General features: G+C 41.7%; 1 protein-coding gene across 6 annotated transcripts in view; it reads right to left on the bottom strand.

Moving 5' to 3' along the window:
* The window catches only part of Adamtsl1 (ADAMTS like 1), a 904412-nt gene that overhangs the window by 136187 nt on the left and 744829 nt on the right, over positions 1–23396 (bottom strand). For all 6 annotated transcript variants that reach the window (XM_060365805.1, XM_060365807.1, XM_060365806.1 and 3 more), the window contains one exon: positions 18306–18435. In XM_060365805.1, coding sequence (XP_060221788.1) covers positions 18306–18435 — 130 coding nt within the window. The remainder of the gene's footprint in view (positions 1–18305; positions 18436–23396) is intronic.

Below are 23396 nucleotides of genomic sequence, written 5' to 3'. Positions count from 1 at the left end.
AGTACTATATTTCTTTTAAGGGTTGAATTGTGACCCCCCTCCCCCCACCCCTCCATGTGTACTGAAAGGCCAAACCCCTAGCATAATCCACCAGAGTGTGCTCTGATTTTACAGAGATAATTTTAAATGAGGTCAACAGGACAAATCTTAATTTAAAATGGTCTCCTACTTAAAGGATTAAGTTGGGCACAAAGACATATGTGAACAGAAAGAATATGACCACACAGAAGATGATAATCTTCTGGTCGACAAATGCTAAAGACTGTTGCAAATCCTCAAGTTCTAGGGAGAAGCAACCAGTCGCCCTCTCTAGAGCCTCTTGGGAGCACGGCCTTCACATCTTCACTTCAGACTTCTGGCCGGTAAATAAACTGTTACTAGAGATCGCTCAGTTGCTGTACTCATTTGTGGAAGGCCCAGAAAATGAACAGGGTCCTTGGAGTTAGTTCTTGTGAGCAGTTTTAAATTTGCCTATGGTGCATGGACTCTTACATTTAGAAGTTTTCTAAGAGAAATGCTTGTGAGTGTCAGCCCTTTGTGTCAGGGTTCAGGAAGAACATGATTGATCTTCCTCTTTTATCACACTGTAGGACTTGAACAACTCAACCAACAGTCACATGTACAGTGTGTTTGCAACTATGCAGTCATTGCTCAAAGCCTCATGTTATATATGAGACTGAATAATTAGAACAGACACTTAATGGCTTTGATAGTCATTTTAAAGACATTGTGATACAGGTGATGCATGCCATCCATTTACTTATTCATTTCAGTAGTATCCGTTGAGTACCTTGTATGGGCTAGCCGCCATGTAAAGGGGCAGAGTAGTTAACAGAACCAATATGAACCCTATTCCTGAGTCTCCAATTCTAGACTATGAAACCAGTTAGTGTGTGAGCCGAGAATATGGGCATAGGCATCAAACCCTGGAAGGGCTTTCTGGAGCCAGTGAGTGCTGGGGTGAGTCTTGACATGTGAGTGGTAGTCAGCCAGTGGTGTATGCAAAGAGAAGTTCAGCAGAGTAAGGTAGAGGAGAGCAGGAGACACTTGAAGGACTGAGAAGTTTAATCCCACCTTGGGGCTGAAAAAAGTGTTGAACAGAAAGTTTAGTATATCCCTGGAAAATTCTGGTCATGTTTGTCTTCTTCAATGTACTTGTAAGTACTATAAGAGGGACTGGAAAGCAAAGGCACTTTTGGCCACCGAATCCTTCATGAGAATGATAACTTGAGATCACTGCATTATAAACTCACGGCCTCTGGGACACTCCTGGGTATAATATACCTAATCAACTGAGAGCTGAAATGATCAGTGGTCTCAAGAGCTGTTAGCTTTCAATAGAGTCCAACAGGACTGTGGAACAGGATGGCATGGTGCTGCACACAGGCTTTTCACCCTGACTTATCAGCCCACAAATCCATTTCTAGTCTGGCTATAATTTTCTTGAAGATATCTTAGTGTCTCTGTCTCAGAGGTTTGATAGATGAAGACACAGAAGTATCCAGATCTTGATGTAGGGGGCAATTAATTCAATCAGAGAATCCACGTACACAACACATACACTGAAGTTAGACAGAGACATACATGCAGACATTGTCATACACAGACAGAGACAAGAGGCATATACTCACAGATGTTAGACATAGATACATCACATTCTCAGAATCATACACACAAAGAAACAGATATACAGACATACACATGCAGACACTGATGTTACCTTTTGACATACATACAACTACACGCACATGTGCATGCATGGATGCATACATATATGTACATGGCCACTCCCCCCCACCCCTACCTCTCTGGAGAACAGGATGCTGATATTCTCCTTGCGCACAGAGCACCTGTTCTTTCTAGACCTGGAGTTTGTTTACTTGTATACCACAAATATTTTTATATTTGCCATGCAAAAACTACCTAAACGCATTTTTCTAATTATGTTCAAAGACCTCTTTACATAGAATGTGTTTTACTTCTGACATGAACTCAATGGTGGGCTCTTTGACCTCCCCCACCCCCGAGGGAGGAGAAGCCCTGCTAGGCCACAGAGGAGGACTTTGCAGCCAGTCCTGAAGAGACCTGATAAACCAGGGTCAGATGAAAGGGGAGGAGGTCCTCCCCTATCAGTGGACTTGGAAAGGGGCAGGGAGGAGATGAGGGAGGGAGGGTAGGATTGGGAGGGAATGAGAGAGTGGGATACAGCAGGGATACAAAGTTAACAAACTGTAACTAATATTAAAAAATAATAAAAAGATTTTAAAAAGAATGTGTTTTACTTGTAGACATTTTCTTACTTCAGGTTGCTTTATGGGACTGTATCTGCCTAAAAGTCTGAGCAAACAGAAACCTCATATTAGGATTCATATTGGCTTGTTAAATCCCTCAGTTGTTTTTGATTTTACATGATGCTATTTATTGCTGGGACTGTTACACTGAGACTATTTTTAAACATGCTTGGATCTGATAGAACTGATAAAGCAACCTGATTTCACTTACCAAGGAGGAGGCACATGACCATAATGTGAACACATTGCACTGGGCCAAATATTGGCTCACAGTATGCCAGTGCTGGACTCTGCTTCCATTAGTGTTTTATAATGTTGGGCAATGTTGCTCTCTTTGAATGTCAACTTGTTTACTTCGGAATCAGAACGATGGTAATTACCACGAGAGCTTGCAGTACCTACCAGGTACTGCTGAAAGGACGTCATGAGTATTAACTCATTTGTTCTGGCCATGCTGTTTCGTGTTGGGCCACTTGAAGCAACTTAAAAAGATCACACAGTTAGTAAGGATGCAAGAGCTAGCCCTATACTTGGTCTAGAGTTTTGACTTGAGTTCCTCTCTGTCAGCCTCTAGCTTGATCAGGGAATAGAAGCAAAGCAGCCAAAGGCAGCTGCCATTGATATTCTTGTGTTCATTGTTGCTATAACATTTTTCATGTACAAGAGAGAGCAATAGTAAAATAGGTCTTTGTGGTTTCTTTTTTGCTTATTATTTGAATTTTTAAATTTAAAGTAACTACTCTATTAAATTTTACTTTTTACTCCACTTATAATGGACTGTTTGACTTCATGCAGCCCAATATTCCTCAGGTCACAAGGACTATTACATACTTTTCCAGCTAGGAAGGGTTAGGCACTCTAGGAGCTCAGTTCTCAATGACAGTAGTACCCACGTGGCCTGTGGAAAACCATGGAGAGTGCTTTAGTCCATGCACTATGAAGATCAAATGAACTTCTAATTTATTTATACTACATTACTAGGGAAAAAAATCCCCAAACTCTGTGAATGCTGTCATTTTTAAATTTCCTCCTTTTATTTCTCACTTTACTCATTGTCCTCGACTCTTCATTCCCAGACAATCATGAGTCATCGTGATACTGCGCATGCAAAGTGTGAAAGTCTGTACCTGAGGTAACTGGTCTCCCTGTAACTCCACGTTATATTCAGTGGTTGCTGTTGAAGACTAAGCCACAGAGAAAGAATAAAAACCTTTTGCAGAAACGTAAGAAAACCCTTTCTTCTTCTAGTAAAGAATACATTCCATCTACCTGTGACTATCTGGGTCCTCAGGCCACCCGTCACTTTAGTCAGCTTCTTACTGTGCCCTCAGTGACTAGGGTCTCTTATATACAGCCTGGAAAGCCAGATGCTTATCCAAAAAGCCTATAAACTAGCCCTAAGGTGGGTAATGTTTAATTCTTACTTTGTGGATAAGAAAGGGAAGATGGTCAAAGAGCGGCAGAATCAGTGCTTGAACTGAGAGTGTGGCTCTCAAATTGCATTCTGACTCACTACAACAGCTTCTAAACCTTCCTGTTTATGATAAACTCCAAGTTCAAAGTTGGGGATCATTTTCTAGGCTTTTAATTTGAGCATTGCCAGCCAATATCTAGTTGGGCAAGTCACTTAATACCTTTGGCCTCTCTTTCCTCAGATAAAATTTGAGAATTGGACCAAGTCACACTCGGAGAGTCTATAACCCAAGGCTCTGACAGGGACTCATCTGTCAAAAATTCCAGACAAGCTGATTAGCCAAACTTCTTGCAGATTTCTGGTTTCTTACAGAAATGGAAATTGTAAACAGCGAAACCCTGTTATCTTTCAGTATTGAAGTGATGGGATATAGCAAAAATTAAATAACCACCAAGTTCTTTACATGGCCATGATCCCTTGGTCACCAAAAGTGAAGAAAACCTGCTTCCAGAACGTGGCTGGCAACATTGTGACCCACAGCAAATATGGGTTTTCTGGTGTAATGATGATCCATCAATATTATCTGGCAAAAGGCAGAGGACCTAAGGCATAGGCCACAGTATCTGAAGGCATAGAATATGGACTTTGGAGAGTAAGTCTGTATTTACAACAGCATTTTCAGGTAGCGAATGTGTTTTGTGAACAAATGAGTACACTTAGCATTTAGAAAGTGCAACCATGGCAGATACTCCTCAGGTCATAGACTAGGGCTTGGGAAGTAGGGGGTTGTTCCCAAATGCCTTATGGGATAGACTAGCAATTATGGAACTGGTACAAATGTTAGGGTGAACTTCCATTTAGAATTTATTTACAATAAGAATTATGGAAAGGGAATTCTGTGTATTTCAGGATGCAGACAGATGTAACCAGACATTATCACTGTGGGCACCAGGCTTCAGCAGGCTTGTGTTCCTTTATGTCAGGAGTACAAGGCACGAAACCACTTTCTCCACCTGCCTGATATGCAGCTGCAGCAAGACGACATGTGGTAACCTACAGTCTAGTTTTCGCCAGTCTTGTTCTGCACAACCACCTTCCTGGAGATGGTGAGCAAACAAAGGGGAGCTGAAAACCAGCACCTCCTCCTATAAATCAAGGTGGGGTCAATCCAACCCACATATGGTTTTACTTCCTCCCAGCATGGGTCAGCTCTATCATCAGCCTCCATCCATTTAAAGAAAGAAATGTATGACAGTGACCATTTTCACATAAAATATTTCTAGGTGGTGCCTGGGATGCGCCTTCAAATCTGTGTAAGTGTCTGGCAGGTAACAAAGATAAAAGGAGAAAGGGAGGCCTTCCTGGCCTCCGAGCTGTCAGCTTACTGTCTCTCTTTCCCACAATTGCAAGCAAATGGACTCCCATTTCGGAAAGCTGCAAAGCGTGGGGGCGCATCTTCTGAGAAGATCTGGTTCTACGTCAGCATCACCCCCATATTAGAATCCCAGCATCATTTTATTTTTTTCTCACACAGAAGAGCGTTGATAAGTGGCAACGGTCTAACTATGGTATTTAAAAAAAAAATCCACAAGCACCTTGCTTATAACAGTTTCCTTCTGTGATTTTTATCCCAAAGCTTGATGAAGTTTAAAACTGGGGAGAACGTTCTGTGATTTTCCTGGTTTGCTCAGCCAGGGAAGGAGCTGAGGCAGGAAAAATGTGATAAGTGGGGGAGGAGTAGAATGTCTGTTACTCACAGAGATTATTTTTTAAGTTGCAGGGAATTTCTTAAGCAAGTGCATTTGTCAAACTACTTTTTTGTCATTAAGAATGTCAATTTGATCTCCTAAAGGGCATCCAGGGCGTATCACATCAGGAATTACGTGTGGACTCCTCTCATGTGTGCCTCTGTTACTACTAGAGCAGAGACCCATGTGGTGTTTCTTTAAGGTCAAAGCATGACTTTCCTGACCCTTTCTTTACTCTCTAAATTTTGAAACAACTTGAAGTTTGATTTCCAAACAAATGTCTCTATGACACCGCCCCTTCCCTCTCTGTGTTAGGCAAAGCTTCCAATGACACTTGCACAGCAAGCACTCTTGGAAGGTGGATCAGATAGCAGAGCCCAGAAAACCAATCTCCTGAAATAGCTCATGTGGCAAGGGATGAAGGGATGGCTCAAAGAAGGCTAGAGAATAATAGTTCTGTATCTTGCACTTACACAGCCCTAAGCTTCACAGAGCCAGCAAAGCTTTGCCAAATGTTCTTAACCCAAGAGCTCATGATCCCTGAGTTTACAGCTGAAGATGATGGCATTAGATTGCATGAGCCAAGCTGTCCTTGTATTTCCCACAGTTTCCCACTATTCCCCCATGATGCAAGGTAAATGAAATGCTTTATATGTCAAGCCTCTTACCTTTTGAAATAATAGAGCTGCTTAAGCCAACAGCCTATCCAAGAGAACTCACAAAGTATGGAAATGATAGGCAGATGGTGTCTGTAGGGACAGAGGTCCAGGGAAACTCCAGTAAACTGTTTTGATTCTCTTTTACCAGTTGCTGTAATTTCTGTTACAGCAACAATTTCTATGTCATCTCCCTAGTTTTTAAGCATAACTAAAGGGACCCTTGCATAGGAGAATGGAGTGTTTTAAGTCTTATGTGGGAAAGAGAAAGGGAACAGATGGCCAGGTACAAACAACTCTGTAGGCTTTTGAAAAGTCTATCCCGAGATTCTTAGATCCAAGAGCATGCAAACAACATGTTTGATCAGAATTTTAGGAAAACAAAACTCTTTACATCTACAGCAATAAGAGAATTATCTGGGCCTTATTGTGCTTGATCTAAGTTAGAAGACCATTTGTTTTGTTTCTATGTGCTAAGTGTTCATGTCTTGTCCATGGCCCTTATGCCTGGCATGGTGCTGAACGACTGGTCTGTAGACTGATCTCCCAGTGTGCTTTTCTTGCCTGTCCCGGTATCTGTGTCTCAGACTAATTTTTCTTCTCATCTAGAGCCTACAGCAGAGCAAGAATTAAAAAAAAAAATGTTCACTGAACTAAGCTGGATTTTTCCTTTAGTCAGCAGAAAATTGCTACCCTCCATGGGCCCGAGTTAATTCGGGGATACTTTTGGATCAGACATTCTCAGGCACTCCAATTTTCTGAAGTCCACAAAAATTGCCTGCTTCCTCTGAATAGGGACAACTCTTTATAGAGATATATAAACCTGTCCCCTTCCACCCGCATGAAATCCCCAACTAATACCTGTTAACTTAATATATGCTAGGCACCACACTAAACACTCCAGGTTTAAAGGGAACAAATGGAGTTCTGAAGTTACACAAGCTCTCTGCAGCCAGGCAGCTGGCAAATTCATATGCACTAGATCTTAACCCTAATTTGTGCAAGTCCATGTCCTCAAGACTGGAATAAGAGCTTGAGGTGAGAAATACACATCTTTGTTTGCTTATCAGCTTAAGCAGTTTTGCATTACTTAGTTGAATTGAACTGAGTGGATGAGGAGGGAGGATGAAGGAAACTGGAATATTGTGCTTTGTATAATAGGAAGAAAAGAGCCAGCTAGGGAACTGAATAGTTAGGAGGCAAAGTGCTTTGAGAATAAGCCTGTAGAGGGGAGAGGAAGAAGACATTACCAAACTATTGAAAAGAACGGAAAAGAAATAGAGGCAGTGACCCAATTTTGCAAAGAGGAAAATGTGTGAGAGAGTGTGTGTGTGTATATGTGCATTTCTGCATGCACATGTTCAAGAGGTGGTGACAATTTATCATCTTAGCACACATTGGCTCAGCGCAAACTGGGGCAATGGTTGTTTGTGTTGGCAGACCAACACGTCAAGGTGCCAAGGCAATCCGAAGCATCTTCCAGATTTGCAAGCCTAGGCTACATCTTTCTTGATGACTCAGGATTTCTTCTTCTTCTTCTTCTTCTTCTTCTTCTTCTTCTTCTTCTTCTTCTTCTTCTTCTTCTTCTTCTTCTTCTTCTTTTTAAGGGAAAGGCGTTCTATGTGTAATGAGTCAGCATTGGGTTTTAAAGGATTCACGCAGGTCTATTTGAGCCCTCTTTTCACATGCTTCATTTGTTAAGGGTTTGGCTTTGACCTGAGAAGTGTTGGCTTTGAGGAATTTTTGACTCTGTCCCAATCAGTGAGAGCTTTCTCCAGCAGCTGCATTCTGTTCTTGGTAACTGGAAGCACGCGATGAAGAAAGAAAACCTTGTAACTTGCTTGTTATGGGCTATAGGCAACTGGTGTTGATACTTTTCCCAGAGGTAATTCCTGTGCCTACAGGGAGTGTCGGAGCTAGGGAAGGTAGCACCTGCAGTGATAAATCTACAACTATCATCGATAAAGGGAAGAAATGACCCCCTAAGCTTTTTTATAATTTTATTTATTCTTTTCTCCTACATTACATTCTGACCAGTTTCCCCTCCCTCCATGTCTTCCAGTTCCTCCCTGACTCCCAAGCTCTTAGTGACTGCTTTGGAATTATGTATAACTTGTGCCAAATCTGGACCTGCCACTTGGGGGTTACATGTCTCTCTAAAGCAGTGGTTCTCAACATGTGTGACCCCTTTGGGGCTCGCGTATCAGATATCCTGCATTTCAGATATTTATATTACAATTCACAACCGTAGCAAAATTACAGTTATGAAGTAACAACAAAACAATTTTATGGTTGGTGTCACAACATGAGGAACTGTATTAAAAAGGTTCAGCATCAGGAAGGTTGGAAAATCACTGCTCTAAAGACTTATTTAGCTTATATCTAAAGACAGCACAAGAATAGGATCATCATAAATGTACGGGGAAGTTGTATACTATAGTCTATATGAACAGATTGGCTCCATGCCCAGTGTGGTGGCTTTGATGATAAATGTCCCCTTTGGCTCATGTATTTAAATACTCATTTCTCAGTTGGTGACAGTGTTCAGAGAGGTTATGGAACAATTAGGAGATTTCAGTATAGTAGAGGAATTACCTCACTGGGGGTGGGCTCTAACGGTTTATAGCCTCACCTTATTCCCTGTTCTCCCTCTCTCCTTCCTGTGTGGATAAAGATGTGATCAGACAGTTTCCTCCTGGCAGAAATGCCTTCCCTGCTTTTATGGACGTTAGCTCTCTGGAACCATAAACCAAAACAACCTCTTTAAAAAATTGCTTTTGGTCATGATATTTCATCACAGCAGCAAAAGAGTAACCGATACAGAATGTCTGGCATATTGATTGCAACAAATAAATGTTAAGCATTAGAAAACTATGTTAAGCATTAGAAAACTTCTCACTGGAAGTTGGCCTCAGGCTATTGTCTGTACCACAACGGGATTTTCCTTCTCTCTTCTCTTTGTTTTCTTTTTCTTTCTACCTTTCTTATTCCCTTCCATTACACATCTATGAAACCAATCAGCTAGGAATAACACAATTTATATAAACCCCCTGATTTTGTTTCTACTTGTCATGGGATTCTTTTGACTGTCAGCACAACGTTGCTCATTCTCTGTCATCCTACTTGCCAAAAGGACTTACCTCCCACCCCCACTGAAGTTCCTAAGACATTGATATGTTTAGGGATTGTGGTGATTTGAATAAGAATGGACACCATAGGCTATATGTTTGAATGTTTAGTCATGGGGAAGTGGAACTCTTTGGTAGGATTAGGAGGATTAGGAGATGTGGCCTTATGTCACTAGGTGGGTGGGAAGGCAAGGAACATGTAGTGTGGCTGGGAGCTGGGTTAATTCAGAGCTTTGGTCTGCTCTTTCTGCTCTGTGTTCTTAAACATGTCTTTTGTCTTTTTGTGCTATGCCTTTCTCAAGTCTTTTTATAGCTTGCTCTCTCAGTTTGAGGGACATCGAACCCTGAGAATCTCTTCATCTCAAAGTGTGCATCAGGCCTTCTGCTTAAAACTTCAGGACTGTTTCAAAGCCTTGGACTTCCCTTAACTCCAGGACTTTAGAAATAGATTGTAGGAAAAGGCAAAAAATGTTTGAAATGTGAAATCCTTACTTTTCGAGGTACCACTTCAATGCTGTTAACCCTTTTGTAAGCAGGAAGATTCCTGAACTGTGAACCTCCCAATGTTTCATCACTACAACCATAGAAAATGCTATCTGGAGGTGGCATGCCCACCCTCAAGGTACCTGTGAGCAATGGGGTATATGACTGATATACATATGACAGCCCCTGGGGCAGTGAAAATGCAGGGGCTGTTTAACTGAAATCTACCTTGAGAAGGGCAGTTTGTAAGACATCGAGGTTTAAGGAAAAGAAGTCTTCCTCTATCAGTGGACTTGGGGAGGGGCATGCATGCAGAGGGTGGAGGAAGGGAGGGATTGGGATGGGAGGAGGAAGGGAACAAGGGGGGGATACAAAGTGAATGAAGTGTAATTAATAAAGAATAAATAAATTTAAAAAATGAAAATAAAAAACAAAAAAAAATAGATGGAGCTGAGGTTAACTCAGTTGTACAGAAAATGCATAGTATGATTGAAGCCCTAGCTAGAATTCAAGCACCAAAACAAAACAAACAAAAACTCAAACAAATGAACAAGTGCTGATGCCCAAAGGAAAAAGCCTTGACCATCTCTAAGTCCTGGCATTCCCAGATTCAGAGAACAAAGCAATATTTCTTCATGATTATAACCACAGCACAATGCCTGGCATGGGAAACAGTCAATAAATACTTATTTATTGGAGACTGAACAAAGAGAAATTCTGCTTATCTTTAAGGGCATCATAAACTTCTAAGTAGAGGGATGCGGGGTGTTTTATATTCTTTGCACACATACAAATGTAATTAAGGTGTTGTGAAAACATTCACCATTTCAGTCTACAGCTGTCCTCAATGCCTGAATGCCGGGGCTGAGTGCTTCCTATGAAAAGTGAAATCTTATTCTCAGTACGTGTTTTGGTTCTTTATCATGGAAGCCAGTTCCTGTTTTGTGCAGAGATGTTTCCGTGTGTTAAATTTGATTCCAGGTATACATTTTTCCCCCTAATAGGATCCACCCACATTTTCTTTTTTGCTTGCTAAACTTTGATTCTGTAAGAAATAATCCCTATCTTCGAAGGATCCCAGAATGCCAGTGCTTTCAGGGCCTCGGTAATCAAGTACTATTGGCTGGCTTGATCATGACCTCCTTCATGATTCCCTTACTTGGAACGCCATTGTCCCGTCAGGATAGGCTGAGTTAGCACATACTGGGTTACTCGAGAGAACAAACAAAATGCTAACACTTGTACTGCTTTTGTCAATGAAAATATCACACAGAATACATCATTTCTGATTCTTCAACAAGAAACAGTTGAGATATATCAGTGCAACTAAAAGCTAGCCATCATCACTGTTTCATTGTCTTAGGTGGTCAGTAAGAATAATCTTTATCCAAGCAACACTGTTTTTTTTTTTTATGACTCTGTTTAAGCTCCTTTATTGAGCTTCACTTACTGTAGGAAATAAAGTCCAAGTACCTTTAGGACGCAAGGCCTCCCTGGGTCTGGCCTCTGCTTGTTCTTTTCAGCACTCACTTCCTATATGTTTTCCTTTCATCTGAAACATGTCCTCCTCCTTTTACCTGGATGAAACCCACTTTTATGCGTCATCATTTAGCATGGGCTTCACCTCCTCCAGGGAGAAGCCACCTTGAGGCCTCATGCTTTCTCAGAATCTTATAATGGGCTTATCCCCATCCCTGTTTTGAGAGCTTTCCTTAACAAGTGACATCTTCAAGATGGGTTCTGTGTTCTGGTCATTCTGAGGACTGCTACCAGCAGCCTGGTGGACATGAAGATGCCCATTTCATTTTTACTTTTTCAGAATTGAAATGGAAAAATCCTCTGCTTTAATTTTCATGCACAAAGCTAATAGCAGTCAGTGGTCTATAGAAAGACTTCACGGAGTTTAGGCAGGGTTTTATGGTCTCAGGGGATGCCCAGTTATTTAGGTATGAAGAAACCAGAAAAGACTTACTGCTTAGGACTCGATGGATGGGGTTTCCCGAAGCTGTTGTTTTCACCTTTTTAGAATGAATCATATATTATTTCAGGTGACATGTTTAGAAGGTACATTTAGTCGCCTCATTTTCTCTTTAGCTTCACACAATGAAATCTATGCATACCAAGTAATTTTAGTCTCCCGAATATGTTACTTTGTTTTTGTTGTTGATTTCAGAATGTTACTAGAACAATGCAAACATTCCTAGTGGAGAAGCAGCCCAGGCTCCCACTGGCCCAGTGAGTCTCAAGAATTAAGAAGCACGTTCCTCTGTTGTAACCTGTCCATCAGTGGAAGAAAGGGAAAGGGTGAAGCGACACGTGGATGTGCCGGAGAAGGTGTGGCAGTAAGAGTTAATACTCTCAAGATACAGAACATGGCCCCCAAATCTAGGCTTAATTTCTGTGGTGTTGGTGAGCTTTGCTGTGCTTTTGCTTTACGTATTTATAAGTTAGTGTGGACAGAGTCAAGAGGTAGCAGACGGACGCTTTGGAGAACCAGCAGAGGTTAAACCAGTCTTTGGAGTACCTGATGAAAAAGTAACCCTTAAAACAAGACCAGGGTGCCTGAGAGGCTTTGAAAGCTCCATCAACTGAATGAAAACGTGGCCGTCTTAAAAGGCGACACCATTTGCTCTGGCCATTTTAAGTGAATATAAAAGAAAACTTGAAATTGGAAATCACATGCTGTCAATGTGCATGGGTCTTGTTAGTGCACAATAAAGCGGGTGTTCTGGTGTGCTTTTAAAGAGGGGGCTCTGTGACCCCAACACTCCCCTTAAATAAGGATTCTCGGCTTCTTTTATTCTTGTTGGTTCTAAGAACAGTCCTAGGAAAGAAATTAAGGCTGCTGCAGGAGGTAGAGAGAGGGATAGAGAGAAGGAAGAGGCTGAGTATCATTCTTGGAACTAGGAGATCCTCCTCCACTGTTTATCTCCTCGCCACCACTCAGCTGTTCTCTGCTGCACAGAAATAAGAGTTTAGTTTAAGAAGTATGTTAGAACAAAGCTGCAGAAATTGCCTGGAATTTCCTTCATTTTCAGCCATCTGGCTTTCATTGCTCACTCTATTCCCCTCCTCCACATACATTTACCAAATCTTTTCAACACACACTGGCCAAGCTATCAAATGCTTATAATTAATAACAGTCATACTTTTTTTTAAAGTAGTGATTTCTGGCTTTCTTTGGCTGCTCATGTCACTGCTATTATAAACCAGGGAGATAGTAACTTATTTATTAAGACTTAGCTCAAATCTAAATCAAATTTAAGTCTTGAATTTAAAAATGTCATGCTTTCATTTAAATTATGACTATTATTTCTCAGTCAGTAAAACTAAAAGATGACAATGCATTTCTCTAAGTGACTGACTATGGTGATTCTGTTTTTATTTTTCTTCATTTTTAAATTTTGGGACAGACTTGGGTGCTCGGGTACCTCACAACCCTCTTGATTCTACTTCTGAGTTCTGGGATTTTAGGCATGTGTTCTTATACCAGGCAGAAAAAAACCTGTGTGTATGTGTGTGTTTGTGTTTGTGTGTGTGTGCTAGTCTGACACTGAGTTACACGGCAGCACAGATCCTATTATTGCTATTGTTTTATTGACAGAGTCTCACTCTGTAGCCTGTGCAGACATGGAACTCACTACTTAACCAAGGCTCACCTCAGCTCCATGGTAATCCATCCACTTGCCTCAGTCCCTCAAGTATTGAAGCTGTAGTTTGACTCGCCGTATCCAGCATTCTAAAGTACTACCCCATTTTATGGAAAAATAAAATGAAGAGACAAAAATGTCTATAGCTTCTCAAAAGTTAGCTAAAAGTGACCAAAGAGGCTTAGATCACAGCTCTCCATGTACTTGCTAGTCTTTTTGAGTGTCCTAGGGATGTGAAAGCCCTATCGTGAGCAGTGCTACGTGAAGAAAAAAATATTTTCTCAGAAATAAATGTGGTAAAATCTTTGTTACAAATATCAAAGGCTTTCATATTTGTATGTGTTCATAAACATATGAAAATTCATGGAAAGGGGTCTTGAAGTGCATAGACAAGCTACCAGCATGGTGCTCTCTGGGCGAGAGAGGATGGGAAAGGTGACTGAAGAAAGGGAGGCAGCACTTGCCTTTCTGTCCTGATTACTGCTACTGCTGTCCCTGAGGAGTCTGTAAGGAATCTTGTTTTAAAAATACAGGGATACAGTGTAATCACCTCATTTCTACCCTTCCTTGCCCTTCCAATTCTTCTCACGTCCCTACCGCCTCTGGAATTCATGATCTCTTCTATAATTATTATTGTTAGATTGTTATACACACACACACACACACACACACACACACACACACACACACACTCTTACTGAGTCTAGTTAGAGTTGCTTGTATGTATGCATGTAGGATTGGAAAACATACCAAAGGCCTCACCCCTCAGAGCCGGGATTGTCTATAGTTCTTCACACAGGGGTAGGGCCTTATGAATATTTCTCCCCTACACAATGGCATGTTAGCCAATGTGGTCACTGTGCAGGCAATGTGCAGACAACCATACTGTTCAGAGTTCATGACTGCAGTGTCTCTGTCACGTCAAAGACACTATCTCACAGCAGCTCTTTTGATTCTCCGGCTCTTCCGATCTTTCTACCTTCTTTTCCTTGATGCTTCCTTGAATTTAAAAAAAAAAATAAGACTCTGCTTGAGCTACTTAGATAATTAGAACACCCAGAAAGCTTTAAAAAAATAAATTTAGGAACAGAGACTAACTTCTTTCCCTACAGTGGGTCTTGGCTCCTTCTAAAAAAAAATCTCCAAGCCAACCTCACCCACTGATGACCCACTTGGGAAAAATAATGTAGCCAATGAAACTCAAGTTGCTTAGTGTTAAATATGTACACAAAAGTTTTTCCTTCTCTATGATAATAACTCATTTCCTATCAACTTTGAAGAAAGCTCTCAATGGTGCTTTACAAGCAAAACTGCATCCAGTGCTTTATGGCCAATTTTCAGAAAGGTTGCAAATGAATAAATATCTTCTTTTCTCCACAGCCTGATCCCTCCCTCCCAGAATCAAACTTTCTACTAGTCAATGCTAACAACTACTCAACCTCTTTGCCCTTGGCCCTTCCATCAATGCTTACCTTGTGTCTTTCTTTACTTTGAGTATACTTTTCTATATATAAGTGATAACATAAATGCCCTAATCTCAAATTTACATTATAGCTTGACAAGGCCTTGAGTTGAAGAAAAAGATCCTAATAATGGAATTTTAAACATCGCTTAGAAGATGGAAGAGAGGGATAAAGAGGACAGAAATAGCAGTGAGGCCTTCTGGCTCTCAGCCACAGCATGCTTTAAATCTTGCCAATTACAAACACAGTTTCCCAATGAACAATCATCTGCCACCTGTTGGTTCCTAGATCATAGAGATCAAGAGAGGAGGATCAAGACATAAAGCTGAGAGCAACAACTTTACAAGTCTAGCCTCTTCAATAGAAACTACTATTCACTTTAAGTTATCTAAAGAAGGTAAGCATGGAACTCAGGGAGTCATAGGAAAGAGTTGGGGAATAGAAGTACTAGAGGGGACATGAACTCCATGGGGAGACCAACAGAGCCAACAAATCTGGGCCCAGGGAGACCTGCAGAGACTGATGCACCAGCCAAGAACCATGCATGGAGAGGCCCTAGACCCCCTGCTCAGATGTAACTTATAGGCAGCTCAGTGTCCATGTGGATTCCCTAGTAATGGGAGCAGGGGCTGTCTCTGGCATGGACTCAATTGCCTGCTCACTTCACCCTGTGTGTTTGGGGGGGGGGCTTGCCAGGCCACAGAGGAAGAAGTTGTAGGGAGTCCTAATGAGACTTGATAGGCTGGGGTCAGATTGTAGGGGAGCAGGGCTCCCCCTTTCTAAGGAATAGGGGAGGGAGATGGGAGGAAGGACGGAGGGTGGGATTGGAAGGAGACCATGGAGGGGGCTACAACCAGGATGTAAAGTGAATAAATTATAAAAAAATAAAGTTAAATTAAAAAAAACAAGGTAAGCATTATGCATGTGCACACATATGCACTCAGGCATACACACAGAAGCTGGAAAAGCCAGAGTCCTTCCAGCTTGCAAACAGACCTGTAAGTGACCAGGCCTGAAAACTGCATGGGGGAATGCTGGGGAAAGTCAGACATGTGCTTCTGATACAAACTCACCTTTACACAGGGGAAGCCAGAAGGAGCAAGTGTGGGCCTCAGAAGCTGCTCCAGAATGACAGAGGCCTTTGGCACAGTGCATGTTACAGCACTGGTCCCGGCATATGAGACTGGTGATTTTCCCCCCCCACTGGCAGTCATCAGAACTGACAACTCCCTGAAGATGGAGGCTTACCTTTTCCCCGAGTCTCCTCACAGACACCAAAAGTGAAGATTTGTAGCATTTGCTGTGTAGAAATGCTATGGTTTTCTTTTTTCCTCTTTTTTCCCCCCCAAAATGTGTGGATTTCAATAAGGCTAAGAGCATAAAAGACTATGTAGAAAGTTTTGCCCCATCATAAGATACATTAAAATACATAGGGAATGCAGAAGTTTGCTGAAGAATGGTGGATCAAAGATCTGAATAACCTCTGACTGGATTGAGGGTGTAGAGGAGAAGGGCACATGGCTACATCTCTACCAAATACATGTGTGGAAATCAGGAAGGGAAGACTGCTCTAAAGTTATCCTGAAATAGTCCACAGGAGAATCAATTAAAAAGGACCAGTGTAAATTAACCTTACCTAATTAACCTTAGTTAGCCCTTTGAGAATAAGAGAGTATGCTTGTGTCCTATTATTATTAGTTATCATCATCATCATCATTGTTACTATTTTCTGCTCAGATAAAGAATGGATTCAGGGGCTACACATGCCAGCAATTTTTACCCACCCCAAGTACTGACTCCCTAGCCTTGCCTCAGCTCATTATAGCACTGGAATGTGCTAAAATGACACTTCTTGTTTTCTAATGACGGCAAACAAGCAGGACATAAATGACAGCACTTGACAACACACAGAAGAGCTGATAGCTGTGGAAAACTTCGGCCCTTGGGATAATGAACAATCATGCGATATTTGTATGGGGCATGGCAAACTCATGTTATCTTGTTCAGTGATTTTATTTTGTTCTTGGGGGAACAGAGAGTAGTCAACTTGATCAAGGCTACATAGCTGGCTGGTGACAGGTAGGTTGAGACCCATCCCTGTTGACCTTCTATCCCAGGGTCTTGCAGCCTTCTTTTAATATGAGGGACTGTCAACAAGTAAAGGAGTCTGTATTCTTTTCTAATGAACTAAAGTCAGAGGGTCACACACCTATGAAGACTGGGGGGTTTGAGGTAGATGAGGGACTAATTCTGGCAGGGACACATGGTAATAGCCATGCTATACACTTGCTTGGGATTTGATGCACTGGATCTCTCTTCTCTCTCTCTCCAGCACTTGACTCTGTTTTCCTGGCTACTGTTCTGATAGGCAGGGTGCTGTTCAAGGCAAGTGGATGGCCTTGGAGTATGTGGCACTGGTGGCCATGTTCCCTTCTATATTGGAAGGGGAAGCTCAGTCTTGGCATGCAGACCAATACATGGAACAATTACAGTGACCAGAATGTCACTATAGGGATGTGCAACATGACTGGAAAAGGCCTGAATCTGTCTCTTTTAAGTCTCAAAGTAAGGAGTCTTCTGGAGCTGGCTGAGAAAGAAGACAATCAGCACAAAGACTTTACCAGCAAACTACTGTTAGCACCTGTAAACAATACAGCGACTCTTCTATGATGGATTTTGCAGAGAAATGAGAAATATTCAGAAGCAACATTCCTTTCATATCTAGGACATGACCTTATCCAGTAATGCTCCTCGCTGAAACTGTAGATGTGCAAGTCTGGCTTTAGTTCCTCAAACATATCCCTTCCAAACCAGAATCATACAGGAGGTTTGCTCCAGAAAGTATCTAAAAGGCAAATTTCCCAAGACACCATAAAATCGTGTGTACCAAAGCAGTGATTGGATTGGTTAGCGAAGACTCAAGGTTGGGTGATAATGAGACACAGGCAAGGCTGAACAATGAAATGCCTAATTGATTTTACGCATGTGGAATGACACACACACACCCTGGAGCATGCTAGAATGAATCTGCATGCTGTGTGCACACAGATTTCACAGCAGGTCAGTTATGCCACCCGGGCACTTCAGGACCTTATACTCTGTAATTTGGAAGCCAGTTTATTACTATGGTGTAAGGGCTTGGGATGCAGGCTTAGGGCTAGCATAGATCATGAAGTTTGTGGTCATGTAATTTTCACTTTAGGGGGAAGCAACAGAATGTTACATGCACATAACAGCCCTGCCACAAATTTGCTTAGTGTATGGAGCCTCTGGACTATCTGACCATTGATTGGGCTAGAATTCCAGGGCCCTGCTTTCAATTAAATTTAAGTGGATTTGACTAGGAGTTTGAATTGATGCTAATTGGTTTTCAAAACATTGGGTAACAGTAAGCGTTCCTGTGTTGCCCATAGAGAGATGCACCCAGTTCAACACATGCTCCTGGCTGGCAGGGCAGCAACACATCCCTTACCTTGCTGGGCAGGGATCCAAATTACAGGATCTCAGGAGCTGCGGGGGCCTTCGGCTGCTCACACACAGGTTCTCATCCGCGAGCTCCCGGGTCTGTTTGTTCAGGCAGCTCACCACGGCCTCCTGGACACCTGTGTACAAATCACACTGTCAGGCCGGAGTGCAGAACGAGCGTGTGCTGGGGTGATGAAGTGTAGACAGGCAGCTGGTGGGAGGTCTCTGAGAAGGGGGACCCTCGCTGCACAGGAGAGGCTACAGTCGGAAGCACGGTGCTGCCAGTCTCGTTAAGCAACATTTGATCTAGGGCTGGGAGTGTAGCTCAGTGGTTCGGTGATTGCATAGCATGGGTTTGAACTCAGAGGTGCCACAATTCTTTTAAAGTAATCATTTCACTTGAACGGAGAAATGAGCCTGGGGCCTCTCTCAGTAGACTTCTTAAGGAGAGCAAGTTTCTGAAAACGTAGGTGGCTGAAATGCTTTAACAATGCTACCAGAGGGTCCGGCCACTCTGGAAATCAGTGTTAAGAAGGCTCAAACAGTTAAAATAAATCTACCATATAACTATACCAAAAGGACTTGCTCTTACTCTTCACAGATACTTGCTTGCTCAGTCATGTTCATTGCTCCTTTATTCATAATACCCAGGAAATGGAAAAAACCTAAATGTCCTTAACTGATGAATGGATAATAAAGATGCGGTATGTGTAGAGTATGGAATACTATTCAGCTTTAAAGAATACCATGAACTCCTCAGGTAAACGGGTAGAACTAGTGAAGACCATATTGAATGAGGTAACCTAGACCCAGAAAGAAACATAACATGTTCTCTCTCGTCTGAAGTTCCTAGTTTCAAATCTTCAAATGTGAGTATATAACATGGAGTATCTGTAGGAACCAGGAAAGAGATTATTGCCAGAGTAGGGGTATGGGAAAGAAATAGATGGAGGATACAAGTGATTTAAAGGAGAATGTGGAAAAATGGGGAGAGGCTTTAACTAGGAAGTGGGGAGATTACTTCAGAAAAAGGAAGGAGGGTAAAATAATAATGATGTCTGAATAATGATACTTGAATTATTTACCTAAAATTATAAATAAATATGTATATACATACACATGTATAGTTTAAATGAAAATTTCCCATCTGGGATGATAATGCTTCCTTCAGTATCCATAGACTACAAAAATCCAAACACCAGGCATGAGAAACCCATTTTGAATTGTTGGTCAGGCTTGTTCAAGAGACTTCCCAAACATAGGCTATAGCTGTTACACTTGTTTGCTGCCTAATGGTTAAAGACGTGCTCTTTGGATACATGTCTGAGATGATCTGAGCTGGTTCTGATCTGAAAACATCTTTCTCTAGAACTAGTTTTTATGATAACAGAAGGCACCATGCAAGCCTCAAAGTGAGGGAAGCAGTAAATAATTCTATTCAGTTGTGATGCCCATGAACTAAGACAACATTTAGCATAAGCATGGAAACACTAAGCGTACAATAATGGTACACATACCATGGTGGTAACCAAGAGCTCTCTAGTTGGACTTAAGGCCTGCATAACAAGAATGAAATCATGCCTGGAAAACCCAGCCAATTAACCAGAGTGTGTGAAATCATGTATTCTGATAGATTCTATTACTGCCACTTAACTAAACCATCCGATTCCTAACTACATTCTAAATATCTATCCATATACTCTCTGCAGAAAAATGCACAACCTAGATGGTGCTAGTATAGCATTTTGAGCAGTGGTTGACAAAGGTTACTTAGATAACTCAAGATGGTCCACAGGGCACCCTGTGGAGACTTCCATGGAGCACAATACACTTAACTGAGGCCATTTTTTTCCAGACATTTTTTCCAGACACTGTAGCTAAGTACTTACATGCATCATTCCATTCACTCCACAATTCTATGAGGCAAATACTATTTAAACCTCAGGTTTACAGAAATGGAAACTGAAGATTAGAAGCACGAAAAGACTAGCCTGAGGTCAGGCAGTTGCTGAAGGGTGAAGTTGAGTGTGTTTGAGGCCCTATGAACTCAACATTAACTCACTGACAGCATTAACATTTAAAAATACCAAGAGGCGGTCATATCTGCTTCCCTGGAGATCTTCAGAAATAACCTAGACATTTGTCTGGAATCATGTCAGCAGCATGCAGTTTAAGGGAAGTGGCGAGACAAGACATTCTTGTGAATTCACTCTCAGCCACGTATAGTTATGTATGCAAAGATACCCACATCTAAAGACATGGTTATATTCTTAGAACTTTGAATGAATTTATGCCTGATATATGGATATCCTATTCTCTCTCTTCTGTTGCTTCATCACGTGATTAATAACAGAATATAAATACCCACTACTTGTTAGTTTTCTTCTAATCTGTCCTTGGTTTCTCTAAGTCTCTCAAACTAGAGAATGCGTTCTAAGTCAATGTTACGTTGACCTAGGTCACCAAGCAAGGACATCACTTAAAAAGAATCCAAGCTGACTTCCTTCCTTCCTAGACGTTATTTTTGTCTTTAATAGGTTGTGGTATTTGTCATGTGGGCGACATGCAGTTTCAACATTTAATTTCTTTCCCCTTAAGCTTTTAGTCTCTAAATTTTCTTTAATTTGTGATGGTTAGTTCAAGATGAACCATCTATGATTTATGGATATTGAAATCATTCTATCATAGTATGAAATGCCAACTGTGGGGAGATCTCCAAATCTTGAAAATCATGGTATTACCACATAACAAAACAGATCACAAGATATTGTTGCTACCATCTGTGATTTCCCAAGGGGATGATACAGGATTCTTAAAGCCATGATGACAAGCCACTGCATGCAGCTTACTGTTATGGTTTTAATCTGAGCTATCCCCTGGAGGCTCATGAACTGGGGATTTGGTTTCCAGCTGAAGGGAATGGCATTGAATCCTGAGGCTACCACCAATGCTGTGGTAAATGCCACCAAGCCATAGAGCCACTAATGCCAACATGTGATAATTTAATGCAGAAGGATTGCAGCACAACAAGGTTACCAAGACTTAACAAATTATCTGTAACCTTGTTGGCTGTGATTGCTCACACCTATAGTCTCAGAATCCAGGAAGGTGAGACAGGGGGACTGCTGCTAGTGTGAGGCCAGGCTTCTACACAGAAGGCTTGTGAGTTCTGGGCCACCATGGGCAACAGAGTGAGACCCTGGCTCAAAAAGTAAGAATTTAAAGTCTAAACAACAACACAGTTTTCTGACCAAGTCAGTAATACCCTTGATAGATTCGTAGTATGACAGCGAGGTTTAGGGAGGAAAGTGGGTCACTGGAAGTGTGGCCTGGAAAGATCCATGAGCCAAATGCTCTCTTTCCCCTATTGTCGAGGATTATGTGAATAAATTTTCTGTGCTTCCTGGTCCTGCTGCCGTGACATTCTACCTCACCACAGGCATACGACAGTGAAGGATGCTAACTATTGACTGGAATTTTTTAAAACTGTGAGTCAAAGCCAACTGTTCTTCTTCTTTTTTTTAAATTATTTTTACTTTTATTAATTACAGTTATTTACTTTGTATTCCCCCCCTGTACCTCCCTCCCTCCTCTCTTCCCAATCCCACTCTCTCCCTCTCCCCCCCCTGTACCCCCCTCCCTCAGTCCACTGATAAGGGAGGTCCTCCTCCCCTTCCCTCTGATCCTAGTCTTCCAGGTCTCATCAGGAGTGGCTGCATTGTCTTCCTCTGTGGCCTGGAAAGGCTGCTCCCCCCTCAGGGGGAGGTGATCAAAGAGCAGGCCAATCAGATTATGTCAGAGACAGTCCCTGTTCCTAAACTGTTCTTCTTTGAGAATGTTTCCCTCAGGCATATGCCACAGTGATGAAAATACTAGCAACCCTGCTTACTGTCCCAAGCAGAATCTAGAGCTGTGTTATGCTAGAAATAATTTTCTATATCCAATGCACAACAGTTTTCACAAGAAGTGGAACATCTGGAAATACATCTAACTACACAGGTGAATAACCCTCCATAGTAAAACCATAAGGCACTAGAACAAGAAACCTGAAAAAGCCACTAGAAAAGGCAAAGACCTCACATACTCATGGATAAACACATTTAATATTGTAAAAATATCTGTATTAAGGTGCTTTATAGATTCAATCCAATTCTAATGACATTCTCCACAGAAAGAGAAAACATAATCCTAAGATTCATATGTAACCACCAAAGGCCTTAATCACTAATATAGTCCTTAGTAGGAAGAACAACACTGAAAGTGTCAAAATACCAATCTCAAATTATATATCTATGAAATCAGGTTACACTAGCATGAAACCAGACCGATATTCCAGCAGAATAAAACAGAGGACCCAGAAATAAGCCCACAAGGTTGTAGCAACCTGATCTTTAACAAAGATAGAACAACCACACACTGGAGAAAAGACAAACTCTTAAGATGTATCTGGAAAAACTAGACTTTCATGGTAGGAGAATGAAACCAGACAGTACCTCTGCTTTTGCGTGAAAATCATGTAAAATGGATCGAAGACCTTAATGGGGGGCTAGAAAGTTCACAGGTGAAACACTTCAAGATATAGGTGTACGCAAGAACTTCTGCACAGTTTCCAACAGTACATGGACCAATCTCCAGAACTGCTAATTGGGGCTACATGAAACCAAGGTCTCTGCCCAGCCAAGGTAACAAGCCCTTGAAAACTTGTACCAGTCAACGATTAATATTAAGGATAAACAGAGAATTGCAAAAATTAAGCACCGCACACACACAACCAAAATACGATCAACAAATGGGCTAATGAACCGAGTAGACAGTTCTCAATACAATAAATATACGGTTGGAGAGCTAGCTCAGTGCTTAAAAGTGCTTGTGGCAAAGGTCTGACGACTCAAGTTCAGATCCCTGGGGCCACGTAAACAGCCAGCTGCAGCAGCATACATCTGTAAATCCAGTGCTCCTGTGTTGAGATGGGAGGTGGAGAGGAGGACTGCTGGACGCTCACAGGGCAGATAGTCAGGATTTCATGGCAAAGTGGCAGAAACAGGACAGAAAGTCAGAACCAACTCCTAAAGTCATCTGTGACATCCACATGCATGCT

Source organism: Meriones unguiculatus, chromosome 12 (genome assembly GCF_030254825.1).
Source record: "Meriones unguiculatus strain TT.TT164.6M chromosome 12, Bangor_MerUng_6.1, whole genome shotgun sequence".
Taxonomy (NCBI): domain Eukaryota; kingdom Metazoa; phylum Chordata; class Mammalia; order Rodentia; family Muridae; genus Meriones; species Meriones unguiculatus.
Note: the sequence above shows the minus strand (reverse complement) of the source record. Positions and strands in the feature narration are given on the sequence as shown.